We start from the raw sequence: 16,398 nt of genomic DNA, 5'->3' as shown, positions 1-16,398 counted from the left end.
AAAAGTCAAAAGCTTCTGGTTTCTAGGGTATACATACCAAAACGAAGTGTGTTCTGTGCTGAGTCTCGTAGATCCTGTGCACAGAAATGTTTACCTTGTATACTGTATTCCATATAAACAGCACTCAAGGTATGGGGGCCGACGCGTACCAGTTTATTGGAGACCCTATACACACGCGTTTTGGGGAAAATAACATATATCTGAATGTACTTCATCTCATGGAACATGTTCTTGTATCAATATGCGCGCACCATCCTTTGGTAGCCAAAAATGTGGATGCTTTTTAATATGATACCTAATGACTGCGCCCCTCCCGATCCCCCTCCCCCCTCTGTTCAGGGCCATGCCATATACATGGTACAGGTACATGCCATTAACATCAGTATGTATCATTGCTATTTTGGGGTATTTTGGACTTGTTATAAAATTGAACTGCCATGGAATTGATCAAAACTGACTACAGATATAGAAAGAATGGTTACTAAAGATCAGTTTGGAAAAAGGTGGTTGATGAGATTGACAGCTAATTCCTCCCTTGGGCTTATTAATTTGTGAAATATCTGGTAACACGTGCCATAAACTGTATTTATGCGTACTATATACATGGTAAATGTACATGCCATATACACCAGCATGTATCAAAGCCTTAAGGCCTCCCTTGTGCTAATAATTTGTGAAATATCTGGGAACACGTGCCATAAACCTTATTTATTCGTACTTAGTACATCATATACAAGCCTCAAGGAGTCAAGGCCTCTTTTGTTCAGGGCAATGTACTACTTATCCAGATCTCAAGGCCTCTCCTTTTTCAGGGCCTTGTACTTGCCATATACTCTATGTACACGTATTAAACTACACTACATACAATTCTCAAGGCCTCTAAGTTTTAGTTCTAGTCATAACAGTGATTCATAATTTATCTTCGAGTTGAATAAAGACATGGCTAATGGCCCAAGCTGATGGTATGTCGAAATCGACCGACATATCGATATGCCACTCCCGGAAAAAGGTCTTTTGAACGCGTAAAAGTTTGCTTGAATTTTTGATTATGGATTGCTCGGAATTTTATATCAAAACTTTCCCGATTACGCACTAGTGTATTTTGCTGGTGCTTGCTAAACACCATTCGGTGTATGCCGGTATACTGTACCGAACAAAGCAAAGACTGTACTGATTGTAGGATCTATTTCCAACCGTTCCTAGGCCCCACTACCACGCAAGGGCTCAGAGAAGCGGGCTGGAAATCGAGCCTTCGCTGATTGTCAAATAATTCGATCTTCATACACCTATTGGGATACCTGTGGTACACATATTTCAATCAAATAAGTTTGTAACATGATAATCATCGTAAATGCCCGCAGTGGTTTCCAATGGCTCTATCCTCGGTTTTGGAAGTAATGTGAATGTTTTTGAGGCGACATAAACAAGAAAACTGCAGTTTTTTTTAACCTGGGTTTGTTTTGAATTACCTTTATTTGCCACAATTTGGAAACGGCGGCGCATGGATTACAATACTGCAATATTTTTTTTAATTAGGTGTACCAGGGTATATACAAGGGTTTATTCGTGCCATTTATCCACCGTGACGTTATGAGCGAGACACTGCTAGCCCAATTCCTCGAACTAGGATTACGGATAGAAACCTGATGTTTGTCTCTCAACTTCTCGGTGATCCCTACTTTGCAATGTTTTTTTAAACAGTTTTAAGTGTTGAAAAGATATTTAAGAATTGCTGACTGGCTGAATGCCCTCAAGACAATTTTCGAACATCATATGTCTTCTTAGATGTAAACACGATATGCCCGGGGGGGGGGGGGGGGGGGGAACTCTCCAGAAAAGTAGACAGGGGTACTCGATCTATTTTTAGGGTATAAAATTATTACCAACTGCTATCTCTTAGGGTGTGTTTTAGAATTTTTCCGATTCTGCTGTCTTTTAGGGGTTTTCACGCCCGGGGAGGAGGATTTTAGTCCGATTCTGCTGTCTTTTAGGGGTTTTCACGCCCGGGGAGGAGGGTTTTAGTCCGATTCTGCTGTCTTTTAGGGGTTTTCACGCCCGGGGAGGAGGATTTTTCCGATTCTGCTATCTTTTGGGTGTTTTACGCTAAGTGGTGGCCCATCCATATCATTCTATCCAATAACAATCGGGCTTGCAGATTTATTTTTAATATTTAATTTCAATAGAAAAAAGATGTGCTTGATGGCAGTATCTCAAGTATCGCAATAAAATTCAGGAAAACTAAAACTCTCGTTGTTTTTTTTTTAATCTCTTAGGGTTAAAAAAATCCTTCAAACACACCCAATTTTATCTCTTAGGGGTAAGAATTGTTGTTGACCACGCCCTTAGTGCAATCCCTTAGGGTTAAAATTGATTTTGCTGTCGAGCACACCCGTCTGTTTTTCTCGAAGTCCCCCCCCCCTGGGACGATATGTCTGCGTAGATATCGAACACGATATGTCTTCCTAGATATAAACGCGATATGTCTTCGTAGATATAAGTAGATATAAACACCATATGTCTTCTTAGATATAAACACATCATGTCTTCGTAGATATCAAACACAATCCCGAGTTTCTCAACCAATCAAATCGCTTGTTCTTGCGAGGTTCCCGAGTTTTATATACTAAGTCTTTTTAGATATCGATCACGATATTTCTTCTTAGATATGAGGGTCCCCAATTGGATTTAGGTTTTGTTCATGGAAATCAGTGTAAACGGAAGCCTCTCGTAGTAATGGACGTCATTCAAGGCGACAAAATCTCCAGTGTACTCCCCTCGGGTGGCATTGCTCAACTCACAGGTCCCCCCTGTGGGCTGATGATTGAAGGAGGCGCAAGTTGAGGTGCGCGCGCAGAGAACGATGCAGATGCGACGGTCGAATCCGGCGTGAGAAGACATCACGTGACCCGTGAGGTTGCCCTGGTGATACATGAACACCATGCTCTCATCCATTGGGGCTGATGGAAGAAATAAATATATTTTAATTTAAGGCTAAAATGTTCGAAGGAAAAACATTAGTAGTCTATTTGAAAGCAACCCGAGCCTCTCCTCTGGAATTCTCACTTGTTTTTACCCCATCCCCCGGAAATAGGTATTAACCACTCCTCAGCCCCACTCCTCCGTTTCTTTTCATTCAACAGACCTGGAGTAGCTCATTGACACAGCTCGTGTTTCCAATAACGGGGTTCACTTGGCTTTACTGCACTCACCTCTAAGATCATTAATATCTTCGTTGGTCTTCACCTCGTCAAACAAATATAGGTCCATAATGGAGCCAGTGAATTGTTGATTATAAAGAGGATCTTCAGTGTCCCCGATGACCGCCTCAGCTGCAGCCTCGTTGTACTCTTCGCTGCGGTCAAATGATCCCTCCGTATCCATCAGACCGTCGATGTACAGCTTGGCAAAGCCCATCTGCTGATCCCACGTGACCGCCACGTGGTGCCAGGAACCGATTATCAGGGACGTAGTTGTGGTAAAGAAAACATGATGACCAGATGTGATAGCTGCACGTTGAATTCTGAGCTTAGTTTCGTAAACATGAAAGCTGAACTGTTTTTTAGATCCCCAATCGGAAATAATAGATTTTCGTGTTACTGCATCTTTGCTTAGTTTGACCCAGGCGGCGATGGTGAAGCTCAGGCCTCGGAGGTCGATCTTGTGGGGAATCTGTGCGTAGCAGTCGGCGTCCTTGTCGAAGTGCGTCGCACGAGTGTCGGGAAAGACGCCTTGTATGAGAGTGGGACTGTTGACAAATCTGTACATTTAAACAACACGTGACCATCATACAATCATCTGCATAATAGAAATCATGCACAGAGCTCTCATGGAAGCAGATGTTACTCAAACAGTTCGTCAAACTCGCTTACGTCTTTTTGATGTTGACTTAGAGATGTTCCCCCCCCCCCCCCCCCCCTTGGAGCACAACTTCGAAAAAACCTTGGTTGTTATAAACTGCTACATTGTGTGATTTAAAAAAGATATACATAGCCCCTTCACTTAACGGAAGGAATTTCTGATAAAAAATTCGAGTTGATTGACTCCAAACCCCACCCAGCGGATCTCCAATCCCTCCATGTGTGTGGACATGTGGGGGTGGGGGTGGGGGGGGGGATGGTGGCGGGGGGGATATGGATCTTTTTTCTCGTCTGGATGGAAATACGCATTTCACATTCTAGTTCTAACCTCAGTCCCGCGTCAGAGCCATCCAGTCGCCAATGACCCATCTGAGCCGCTGAAATAAAGTTATGGGTAAGATTTAAGCTGGGCTTGATACCAAAGCCTGGTTTCCATAGGGTTGCGTCTGTCGCTTCGGTCGTATCTGTCGTGTGAAAAATTTCCATACGACAGATACGACCATATGGAAACTTCAGACGCAACAACCTGATACGACCTACGACAGACGCGACAGATACGACTTGACGCCTGAGATAGATTTTATTCTAACCCATACGACAGATACAGAAAACGGACGTGATGTAACCGCATTTTTTAGGAAGCATCAATTGTAAGAGACAAATACAACATAAACATGTCCCAGAATGCACTTTGTTTCCAACATGGCGGCGGAGGAGCAAAAACGTGCGTGCTATTTGTCGTTGTCGTCATGGAGGCACTTTAGCGAAATGAATGCCTTTACAACAGGTTTTCCAAAGATTACAGAAATTTTCTCTATCCTCGAATCTTAGCTCTAGCGCCAGTGTATTAAACAGCCCTCTCCTTCGGTATATTGCTTGAACCACAGGCAGCCCAAGGCTCGTCTGTGGTAATCAGTTTTGTATAATGTTAGTATGCCTATGCCTTCCTTGTAGCGCACACTTAGGGTCTAATATTGCCAGCTTCCTGTCAGGGCTGACCCCAGGGCAGTCACGATGGGACATTTCGAGTTTGCCATCTTATTAATTATATCTCTAATACTGGTGCACATAACGACATGATGCACGCGCACTCTTATGTTCGTATGTTAAGCCCGACATATCGACATAGACATAATGACATAAAAAAACCTTTTTTTTCTCTCATGTCGTTATGTCCATGTCGTAATATTAGGCTTATGTTTTTATGTTGAACCATTCACACTTGAAAATATGAACATAAGAGTGTGTGCGGCGCGCTTTGTCGTTCTGTCTCAAGTGTTCACCAGGAAAAGGCGACCGAGTGTCCTATTTCTTACTCTCTTCTGCTTCCTAGTTTTTACTCATCATTTTGCCTTCCTTAGTTTAATTCATTAGTTGGTCGGGACCGCTTCTATACCTGTCTCAATAGCTATAGTAGCTTTCCCTACTTTGTGGGATGGCTATTTATTTGGTGGCAGGAGAGAGGCCAGTCCTTTTGTCCATAACACCCCCTACCAATTACATGGTGAAACCTGACATGGTGGAGAGTTTAACCAAACCTGGTGGATTTTTTTCCTCCCTGCCTAGTTTCCAGACTCTCCCTGGCAGTGTTTTCCCGTCCCTTTAAAAATTTCGCTCTGACCTGGTGGGACATATACCCCCGAACGAAAATAGACATTTAAACAAATTCTATCTAGTCGGAAATTCCACTTGGTGAAAAAATTTTCTAACCTGGTGAGCTCTTTTACGGAAAGCCTGCCGGATAATGATTACTCGCCAGGTCTGTTACAGAGAGATGTTCCACTGCTAAAAGGCTTTATGTTTCTGAAGGTAGGTTTGCACGATGCATACCCAGAGGGGGTATAAAATAGTAGGTGTCAAATAAATAAAAGCTCTGGGGCAGATGATGCTGTTTTTCCATGCACTTTGAGCTGTTTAGTAATCAAAATTTTCGAATGAAGCAGACTCCCAAATATGGTATATTATGTACCAAATATGGTATATTATGTACCAAATATGGTATATTATGTACCAAATATGGTATATTATGTACCAAATATGGTATATTATGTCCTAAAGAGGAATTTACAAAAAATTACAAAACTTTGGAGTTAACAAAAACTACGATTATTCCCGGCTGTATCATGTATGAACTCGAGTTATATATATTTATATTTTTTGCAAATCATGTTAACCAGGATTCGCAAACACATAAAACTAGATAATTTGATTTGTTATTGTTGTGGTGCTGCAGACGAGATGTATTTCTTGTTATATTGCAATGGCGGTATGTCCTTTTGAATCATCATTCAAATATACATTGTAGTAAATAATAAACACAAATAAATAGTAACCTGCTGTTAGCTACTTTGTTGTGGTTCTTCACAAGATAAGCCAGTTTAATTTTGTTGAGGCCGAATGCCTCTGCTCAGCTGAGAAGCTGACACACAGGGTACCCGTACGTATTGGGCTCTTCGGCCTGCACTTCCCTATACGGGATTTAGAGAATTCTGAGAGATCGGTTCTCTCAGCATGATAACGAGGTATAGAATTAAGGCGCAGCCTAGTTACAGGTGTTCTTATCGGTTTTCCTGTGGATGGCAAGAGTTAGACTATCTCCCCGTTCGGGGGGAGGGGGGGGGGGGGTGTGCTCGTCCCAGCCCCCACGCTACCTCACGGTTTATCTCCGAGCATAGGAAGCCCGGCAAGAACGCCTGGGACTAGGCTGATCATGGCGTAGAAAGTGACTACTCACCTCGTGCAGTCGCCGCGCTTATCAGAAGAAACGCAATCTAAAATAAAAGTCAAACAAAAACCACCTCATTAGCAAGGCAAGCCAACAGTGGTGAGAATCGCAAGACTAGTTCTAGTACCGCGCGGTTAAACCAGCCTTGTTTTGAAATGGCGGCGTTTTACCGGCGAACTGTCACATTTTGACGAATGCTAAGAAAACTAGACCAAGATCAAGACTATAATTTTCTTTATGACTCCCTCATTATCAAACAAACCTGTCACCTTTTGTACAGTATGGTTTTAATGCTGTACAGTAAGTCAAAACAGCGACTGAGTGAAGTCAGCCTTTCGTACATTTACTCGAACGATTCAACTACGGTCTACGATTGTGTTTCAATCTCGTTCTCAGAGCCCACGTACCTTTGTGCCAGCGGCAAGGTCACCTTTTGTACAAGATACCTTGCCGCTGGCACAAGGGTACGTGGGCTCTGGGAACGAGATCATTGTTTTATTACAATTCGACTGACCGTCACTGGACGAGAGAAGTATGGTACCCAGGGTACGCAGGACGTAGCAGGCCTCGAATGTTTGTGGGAGGGAGGGGGTCACGATACAGACATTTTGAAATATTGTAAGGGGGGGTTACGGAACTGACTAGAACATTGTTTACGTGCAAGGCTCACACGCTTGGAACATGTTAGAAACTATACGTGCCTTTAGAACATGCTAGAATTGGTTGCTAGAATATTCTAGAGCAATGACTGAGCAGTTTACGATGAATGATGTAATGTTTCTATTATTACACTTATACTACGCGGAAAAAATTATAAAGTCAGCCTGCTAGTCCCAAGCGTCTTTACCGGGTTTCCTGTGCTCGGAGATGAACCGTGAGGTAGCCTGGGGGCCGGGAATAGGGAAGATGGTCTCCTGTGACGTCACAACTCTTACCATCCACACGAAACCCAACCACAGGAAACCCAATAAGAACACCTGGGACTAGGCTGAACACAGGAAATCCGGTAAGAACACCAGGGACTAGGCTGAACACAGGAAACCCGATAAGAACGCCTGGGAATAGGGTGAACACAGGAAACCCGATAAGAACGTTTGGGACTAGGCTGAACACAGAAAACCCGGTAAGAACACCTAGGACTAGGCTGAACACAGGTAACCCAATAAGAACACCTGGGACTAGGCTGAACACAGGAAACCCGGAAAAAACACCCGGGACTAGGCTGAACACAGGAAACCCGGTAAGAACGCCTGGGACTAGGCTGAACACAGGAAACCCGTTAAGAACACCTGGGACTAGGCTGTTATAAAGTCTGTTGTGTACTAGATTGCGTTGGTGTATAGTCAGTCAACGACAAAAAGAAACGATAGTATTTTAACAATACGTTAGCTTTGTGTATTTGCATTAGCTTTTAATTTCCCTTGTCCCTATTAAACATTAATCATACATGTTTTAAATAATGCCCACAGCATTTTCAAAAAGATCTGTTTAAATTGTTAACTATCATTAGCAGCTTTCATTAAATAACACTGTGAGGCTGATGATTTGAACATAACAACCTTAATTAGTTATTTTCTTCCTACCAAGATGACTTATGAGTAACTCTAGGTGAAATGTTGCACCTTGCCAGTGCCAAATATTTTCAAACAAAGTGCAAATAAACTGGTACTTTATATAGATCACTTCTGTCTTCTTATAGGCCACATGCTCGAGGATCCAGCGTATTTTGCGGGCGCTCCCAAAGGTCACTAGTACGCTGGATCCTCAAGCGGTACCAATCTATCTTTCGCACCACCGTCAAATTTTGGAATCATAATTACGACCGCGGCAGATTCAATGCGTTTAATTTTGTTTTAAAACAATATATGATATATGCATGCTGGAGGTTATATCAGGTTATATATAGGGATTAATATCGACAGTTGTAGTTATATATATCGGTTTTCGATTCCTGGTTTAAAAAAAACTTGCTCACAGATTTCCTCAGTTCTTTTTAGGATAACTCTTTTTAAAGAAATAATAATGCCCAGAAGACACCTGTACATGTGCATAATCAGGCGTATCAACACGAGAGGTTCATAAAGAAAAATGCAGCATTTATAAATGTGAACATATACATATTTAAAAAAATAATGAATTGGTGACACGCTTACCTAGCATCAGTTGTAGGGACGCGAACAATTGTTGATTTAGGGCGCGTTTATTTCCTATCGGAATGGGAATGGGTTGGTAGAGAATGTTCAATATGGCATTCGAGTCATTCTGCTACAGGTAGCAAAATTGGTGGAATGGCCTTCATTGCATTCCGGCATGGGAACGCGCGATAAACGAACGCGCGCTTTTTCTATTCTAATCATTCTTATTCCGGAATCACGAGTAAAAAACGCGCCCTAAGGGTGGGGTAAAATATGTCGACAATAGGATCTGCTTAAAGCCGTAGAAACGTATTGCTGATATGTTTTTTTTTTTCTAGGAGAGACATAAGCTATCTAGTGATATGCGGCTAGAACATTAACTAAGAGAGAGTGCAGTGACACAGCCTTTGTTACCGACCGAATCAATCACAAGTTTGAACATGGCGTTCTTTAAAAAAACGTTCTGTAACATAGTTTTATTCATTCAACATCTTTACTGCAGTTACGCGATAGAGAGAAATGAGCTACAAACTCTTACGATAGAACGAATAATAGGTGTTAACAAAACGCTGGTACAGCTTGCCATTTCGAACGTGATTTTTGTGCAAAAGTGTTTACTATAACCAGTATAACGGGTCAATATAATGTCAAAATTCTTGTCTTGTTAATTGCTCTCACATTTTACTCTTCCAGAAAAAAAAAATCGCTATCATCATATCATCATCATTTCATTCTAACAAACCTGATGAAGAGTTGTTCCCTGAAGAAGACTCATTTTTCTTGTCGTCGAATTTTAGACATCAGCTTTTACACCTGCTTTCGATAACTTCGAGGCTAATTACATATTATTGCCCATGCTGCACCGCGTGCTGTCAGTGCCTGAATCAAGCAGCTGTCAAGATGTCAACGAGCCTTCTAGCTATACTTGGCATCGCAGAGCCTTCTAGCTATACTTGGCATCGCAGAGCCTTCTAGCTACTTTGCATCGCTGTCTCAGAGGTCTTTGCGGCGCCTCCCTGAAGGCGGCTTTAGATGCGTAGGATACAAATCATATTAAAGCCGCATTGTCACCAGTTTACTTCCGGAGGTCCGACGGAAACCACAACCGTTTAAGAGACAAAAGAATCTATGAGAATCCGAGATATTTAACAGGCCATCCGCTTTAAATTATCAATCACATCCTCAAAGAAACTTCCAATAGACACACTGCTTTCAATATTTTGAAATGTTTTCGCGTTTTCCGGTATCTGCAAAAATGATTATTATCTAGTGTACTAAACACAAATAAAATTGTTATGATTGAAAATTGTTTGAAATTAGAGAGTTAATATTGGACCTCGTGACCTTTAGAGGCGAAAAGAGTAAGGAAATTTTGATAATGAAATCTCTGTGGGTGAAATCCGAACGCGCCACTGAATCTAAGCTTCCTATGTTACAATCGCTGCTCTTGGCTTCGGGATAACAAAGTCGTCTACGATTTGTTTTTTTGCGATATTCTCCTACCTTGTTTTGTTATTGTTGTTATTAGTCGTTTTTTTTTTTTTTTTCACCACAGGATGCCCAATTCTTGGTGTAAACGCAAAGAAGGCTGGGGCTAGCAAGGAACGCCTGGGAGTTTATCACCGAAAATCTCGAAGGGAATCGATTGTCGTGCAGTGTGGCATGTATGTCTGGATAAGTTAGACTTTCCACGCCAAAAACAAGAATGGTGATGTATTTATCTGGAATGCGTATGGTCGCGATTGGATGGTAAGCTTAGGGACTGTAGGTTTTTCTCCCCTTATTACGCTCTTATTATTGTGGTATTATATTTATTTCAGGGTCGTGCTAATGACAACAGCAATATCGTCCTTTGTGATGGCGAAAAAACGCATTGACAGGAAAAGGCTGGCGAGACTAAAAGCTAAAGCAAGAGAATCACAAGAACTCTCACAACAATAAATGCAGATAACGATATCCAGATGACAACACGACTTTGTTTGCTTGACTAGACATCGATGAAGCATCTAACGCTGCTCTCAGGCGTCTTCTGGTTTTGCTAGAAGTCTGGACCAAATATAGAGCATTCAATTTTGCCGAGCCATGATGACAAAGCATTTTTGAACCTCGTCTATTGAATTAGCCTGGTAATGTTATCTTTCTGGGCTGTGTAGATTATAAACCCTTGCCGTTGTATCTCCTGAACCAGTCACTAAAACATTGCCATCCCTAGGAACAAATGGAATAGGATTAATAACCCCTGTTAATTCAGTACTTATACTGTATACGCTGTATGCAGTAGCATCAGAGTAAAAAAAATATACAGAAGTTGCTTCATCGCGTTTAAATAAGTTAACCAACTAATCCAATTTGTAACATAGCAGAGGAGATGGATTAATTTAAACAAATGGAGTAAATGTTCTGTACTTTTATATTGAGAGTATTTTGTTGGTAAATAGCTCCCCAGGGAAACATATTCGGATTCATGGTTGAGAGACTGTGACTGCGTACCTGGTACGATCGGATAGTTGGCTCATGATTATATTTCATTTCGTAATAGCAATAGTTTGATTGACAAAGGTAAACAGAAATGTGTTTTTGTTTTGAAATGGCAAGCTCAGAATGCATTGCATCCTTTGATCTTTGGCCCGCAGAGGACAAACTTTTGACTACTGTCTAATCGTGTCTGCACTCCGCTGTACAAACACCTAAAAGTACTAGTGTGGATTGGCCCTTACCAACTTGAATCTCAAAAGGTTTACCTGCTCAAAGTAAAGTCCAGAATCTCTCCTTTGTGCCCACACCACTCTTTTTCGCATGTGCCTGACCTACTGTCCCACATGCGAACAACACCATCTAGACAGCAAGAGTAGAGCAGAGGGCCAGAAGGGTCCCACCTCACCTTCACTATTGAATTCTAAAGAACAGGAACAAATAATTAAACATGTCATCAACAGGAACCTTTTAACTGAAGGTTGCTTACTGGATGCTTGCACTGTTGTCTGAGTCTTTGCGTGCTGAGATCCCAAAGCCCTAGTACACCGCTTAGTGAAGCTGTGGCAAGTACAGGATTACTAAAGAGAATGTAAAAGAAAAAAATATAGATGACTTTCCACCTTGCAGCCAGCATATAATCAAAAATCAATGTATATATCCCTTCAAATAATCCACTTACACTTTTGAAAAACAGACAGATTCTATAGATGGTGGAGAGTCAGTATCATCCTTTGGATTGGGAAATCCAGCATTAAGAGATGTCAAAACCTAAAGAAAGTAGAAAAAGAAGAGGAGTAAAACATTTGATTTAAAGACAACTTTTAGTGTTTTGCCACCTTGTAAGCTCCAGATGCTACTATAGTAACTATAAAGTATGTTTCACTCCTCTCTATGCACACAATAGCCTACCTTTAGGCTGTGATAGTTTCTTCTGGCCTAAAAAACATGGAGTTCGCATATCACGGCTGCCATCTTGGATTATGCAATTATGTTTTTGGGCCTGAAAAAACTATCAAAGCCTACAGGTAGGCTATAATGACAATAAAATTTCATGTTTTCAAGTCCCACTATTCAAGTCACTAAGGATTTAATAGATGAAGAAAATGTTTTATTTTTTTAATGCTGGGTAAAATAAGACAAGCAAAAAAAAATGTTTTTGCCAAAATATACTGAAGAAGAAAATATGTTGGACCACCAGGCATTACCTTGCCAGTGTTGCTGTTGATAAGTTTGACGGTTGAGTCTTCAGAACCAGATGCAATAAGAACATCATCTTTGTTACAGTCAACACAAGTCAAAGGACCCTGGTGACTTGTACCATCTAAAGGGTTGGAGCAAAGGTCATTCATCACATACTCATAAATAACACGATTTTTACAACAAAAAGAAATCTGAAGAATTTAGTGAGTGGAGCAAAGTAAACATGGGCTTGACGGGAGGATGATTTTGCTTATTCACAAATATTTATTTTTGCCAAAGCCAGTCACACAAAAGGGTCCACCTCCATACATTGTGAAAAACATTGTGTTGATGGAGATCAAATTATGGGGAACTTTTTTCTCTTTTAGTTTTGATGGAAGGGTGTTTGTGCTACACCACATTGATGTTACCTACCTGACAGGTGAAATATATTACTTCCTTTTTTCAGATCCCAAACTTTTAATGTGCCATCTTCGTATCCAGCAATTGCTCTGGCTCCTATAAGATAGTCAAGGCTCAAAATAACTGTTTACAAAGTCTAAAGCCATGTAATTCTTTAGTGAAGAGTAACCTGTATCTATCATAATAACTATAGAATCAAAAAGCCCAAACTGTCGCGATAAATGCTGTGCAGCCACATGTAATGACTGTGTAGGGATTATAAGTTTTCATCTACTGTATGTGATTTTTCATTACCATAGCAATGCAAGAGTTGAGTACAGAGGAGCAATTTACTAAACATTGAAAGTTCTACAGCTGTTGGTCTTTAAAAACTTTATTCAATAAATCTATGTGTTCTTGTTGGCCACACAAAGCATGCTGCAACCCTAAATCTTCATTGTAAATATGATGCATCCTCAGCTATTTTTGTTGCAGCAATATCACAGGTTTCCACATGACAGATGCAACAAAAATTGCATTTAAAAATCGCAAAGTCTTTAGGCTTGACAGGTGCCCACATTGTACGAAAAAAAAGGACCATACCATCTTTCATAAACATTCCACAAGTGGAGCGACAGCCATGACTCTGAAATGTCTTGGTATCACCACTTGGAATCTTCCACATCCATGTGTCCCCATCAGCTGTGCCGGCTAGCAAGACATTAACGGCATGGTGCCAGTCTAGCCACTGGATAAAAATATAAGACAGTGTCATCAAAAGTTGCTGCTTATTTTTTGTACATATAGTTTTGTTTTCTATATGTACTTAAGAATAGAATAGTTTTGTTTTCTATATGTACTGAAGAATGGAATAGTTTTGTTTTCTGATGTACTGAAGAATAGAATAGAGAACAACCAGATAAGTCATGTTTGAAAACTAATCCAATTCTGTACACAGTTCTACTCACCTCAAGATCTGCACATTCAAAAGACCACACCTCCTGCCCTGTGCTAGCATTCCAAACTTTGATCATTCCACTCATATCTCCAGAAGCCACAAGCTTAGAGTCGTGACTAAATCCTGTATGTGTGACAGAATCCTTATGCCCTGCAGGACAATAAAGGTAATCAGGCACATGGTAGATCCAAACATTCAGGGCAGCAGCATATGGTTGCACACTTGACCCTTCCTCTCCCCAATTATTTGAAAAGCTAAATGATTTTAGTCTGGCAAGTAGTGCTTTTCAACTGGATGATGGGGTGCACTCATCTATTCATGTTTGTGCTACGGCATTGAAATTAAACGTCATTTCTTATTTTATGTTTTACCTGTACATTCAAACATCACTTCTCCATTAGCAAGTTTCCAGACAAAAGCCTTGTCATCTTCCCCACCAGATACAGCTAACAAGCTATTAACTGGATCAACACCAACTGAAAACACTGAGCCTAAAATGAAAACAAAATGTGTTCATAGGCATAGCCAAACAGGGGACATGCACACATGCATTATACATAAATAATCAGGGGAAAGGCAAAAAAGGAGGGGAGACATATAGCCCACAAGCGGCCCATTATTCTTATCACTGTGTGCAACATTTTTGTTAGATGCTGTTTTGAAACCAAATAATATTCTTTTAGTCACACTTAAAAGTCTTAGTAAAATGAAAACCATTTAGGTTCCAGTTCAGGAGGAGTCAGATCTCTCTCAACAATAGGCTTTTTTGGCAGTAGCCAAACCTGTATGTTTTTCAAATGTGACATTGGCATCATCTACAGTATCATCTTCATCAGCATCATCATCCTCGATGCCATCACCACCACCTGCAGCACCTTCGACAGACAAGTCTTCCATGACATCTGCTAAATCATCTGAAAGGCAAAGCCACAGCAAGCATTACTGATTAATACTAACAGAAGGTTAGAAAAGGGCTGGAGCAGCGGAAGAAGAAGCATACAGTAAAACCCTCCCCTTCACTTAATAATTTCCAAATCATACACTTCCAGCTCACCAAGCAGTGTTTTCAATCGGTTTGTTTGGGTCAAGACAATGGGATGCCCCATTATTATCAACAGTCCCACAGCACTAGAAATGGGCCACATAATACCTCAGCCTCAAATGCTGTCAAAAAGTTGTGTCATAACTTAAACTAACAGCTTTAAGAAGCTCTTTATCAATCTTTTCTATATGGCTTGGGCTCAGGTAATTAATAAAAGTGTAAAAAACTTGCCCTACTGTTTGACTATAAACTGTAGGAAGCAACCTGTATTAAAAAAATACATTTGATTCTATTTCTCTTCTCTTGGCTACCCCTCTCTCTTATTACTATGGCTGTTTTTGGTAGTTATCTGTAACACCATTGGTTCCGTCACACCAACTCTCTCTGCACCAGTCCCCCCTTTCTCCCTGACATCACCAAGAGCTGCAAATCTCATTAGCACATAATCAGTAGCAAAGTTTACATGGAGCAAAGCTCTAAATTTACTCTCTTGTGTATTCTTTTGATTGTTCATAAGTGCAATTGTACAAGGTACAATGAATTTGCATAGTAATGGAAATGACATCACAGACAAGCGAGTGTGACAAATGATCCAGCCGTCAGTGGGACTATAACACCTACAGTAGTAGTGACAGCTGGAAATAGAGCCTACTTGACATAGATGCAGTATCATCTTCAGTGACAATGATTATACATACTAATGCCCACTCGTGCAAACACATGGAGCAATCTACATATCTACAGACAGCCTGCTTATGAAGCGCATGTGAGTGTGCCCAAAATCAGGGGGTGCCGAGGTTGTGGACGCACCTTTGCAGCCGATAAGTGGGTGATTTCTTATCAAGGAATCTTCAAATACTATGCTTTTTCCATTAGATATTTATGACTGCGCACCCCCCCTCCTCAGCCAATCCTGGATTCGCCTGAAAATAATTGGGCCATAGAAATGCAACACGCAAATTTCTGCACTGAGTGTGAGATATGAGCCCGTTTATCACTTTGAATAGTTATGATTATGTATAAATATTCGGCTAAACTGCAGAATACCCGTCCATATTTGCATTTTCCTTGTATTTACTGCCTCGTTCTATAGAAATCGAGGTGTGAAGTCTCATTGTTAACTCTTTGTGGACGGGTATTCTGCAGTTGCTCCAAATATTCTCTATCTATTTGGACTGTTTTGGGGTTATCCATGTAAAAGCGCATGTGCATACAAGAAACAGTTCACATCAGCTTTTCAAGGAGGCAGTTTTTTTCCATCATTTTATATGGAAAATTATTCTACAAAATGATAGAGCACATAATTCACAGAGAAATTATGCTGTCCTAATTTAGATATCAAAACAACGAAGGGAGATTAGTACTGTAAGAAAACACGTGAATAGTAGTAAGTTTATTAAGACACACTGACAAACGCACCGTCGAGGACGAAATCGCCATCATCATCTTCAACAATATCCAGTAAATCATCGTCTCCGATTCCTTCATCGTCTGAAAGATCTCCTTGGTTTCCTTGTTGCTCCATGGCTAGTATTTTTTATAGTATTCGAGCAAAAGATATCTCATACAACATTCGATCGTCTTTGATGATTTTCTCTTGGAGTTTTTTTGATTGTATCTGCGAG

The 16,398-nt window shown here is 40.8% G+C and overlaps 2 protein-coding genes and 1 long non-coding RNA gene across 5 annotated transcripts; 1 reads left to right on the top strand and 2 right to left on the bottom strand.

The window, feature by feature from the left end:
- Positions 1-2,484: 2,484 nt before the first annotated feature.
- On the bottom strand, positions 2,485-10,311 carry LOC116614561. Of its 3 annotated transcripts, none has more exons than XM_032375692.2 (5): positions 9,460-10,311; positions 6,592-6,628; positions 4,186-4,234; positions 3,210-3,757; positions 2,485-2,957 (listed from the first exon to the last, which is right to left on the bottom strand). In XM_032375692.2, the coding sequence occupies exons 1-5, from the start codon at positions 9,490-9,492 to the stop codon at positions 2,686-2,688; spliced, it is 939 nt and encodes a 312-aa protein (XP_032231583.2). In that variant the 5' UTR covers positions 9,493-10,311; the 3' UTR covers positions 2,485-2,685. The 3 variants fall into 3 exon arrangements, with proteins under 3 accessions (XP_032231583.2, XP_048578046.1, XP_032231584.2); XM_048722089.1 differs by lacking the exon at positions 9,460-10,311 and adding an exon at positions 6,852-7,075; XM_032375693.2 differs by lacking the exon at positions 6,592-6,628 and having other exon boundaries at positions 9,460-9,526.
- A 2-nt stretch (positions 10,312-10,313) lies between these two features.
- LOC116614562 lies at positions 10,314-11,128 on the top strand. Its single transcript, XR_004294620.2, has 2 exons — positions 10,314-10,466; positions 10,538-11,128. It is a non-coding gene; the product is annotated as an uncharacterized LOC116614562 (long non-coding RNA).
- LOC5525257 (angio-associated migratory cell protein) lies at positions 10,512-16,395 on the bottom strand. Its single transcript, XM_001647497.3, has 11 exons — positions 16,193-16,395; positions 14,514-14,645; positions 14,103-14,222; positions 13,742-13,881; positions 13,377-13,521; positions 12,807-12,890; positions 12,398-12,513; positions 11,872-11,960; positions 11,680-11,770; positions 11,459-11,613; positions 10,512-10,925 (listed from the first exon to the last, which is right to left on the bottom strand). The coding sequence occupies exons 1-11, from the start codon at positions 16,296-16,298 to the stop codon at positions 10,850-10,852; spliced, it is 1,254 nt and encodes a 417-aa protein (XP_001647547.2). The 5' UTR covers positions 16,299-16,395; the 3' UTR covers positions 10,512-10,849.
- Between the last annotated feature and the right edge of the window lie 3 nt (positions 16,396-16,398).

This window comes from Nematostella vectensis, chromosome 2 (genome assembly GCF_932526225.1).
Source record: "Nematostella vectensis chromosome 2, jaNemVect1.1, whole genome shotgun sequence".
Lineage (NCBI taxonomy): Eukaryota > Metazoa > Cnidaria > Anthozoa > Actiniaria > Edwardsiidae > Nematostella > Nematostella vectensis.
The sequence above is the reverse complement of the archived record's forward strand: the minus strand, read 5'-3'. Positions and strand labels throughout refer to the sequence as shown.

Bases quoted from the DNA above. Each gene is read 5' to 3' on its own strand.
- LOC116614561 (XM_032375692.2), bottom strand. From the start codon at position 9,492: ATGAGTCTTCTTCAGGGAACAACTCTTCATCAG. The intron at 6,629-9,459 runs GTTTGTTAGAAT...CTTTTATTTTAG, and splicing joins AGGGAACAACTCTTCATCAG to ATTGCGTTTCTTCTGATAAG. The intron at 2,958-3,209 runs GTGAGTGCAGTA...TTCTTCCATCAG, and splicing joins AGATATTAATGATCTTAGAG to CCCCAATGGATGAGAGCATG.
- LOC5525257 (XM_001647497.3), bottom strand. From the start codon at position 16,298: ATGGAGCAACAAGGAAACCAAGGAGATCTTTCAGACGATGAAGGAATC. The intron at 12,514-12,806 runs GTAGGTAACATC...CCAACCCTTTAG, and splicing joins TAATATATTTCACCTGTCAG to ATGGTACAAGTCACCAGGGT. The intron at 11,614-11,679 runs GTAAGCAACCTT...CCTGTTCTTTAG, and splicing joins GACAACAGTGCAAGCATCCA to AATTCAATAGTGAAGGTGAG.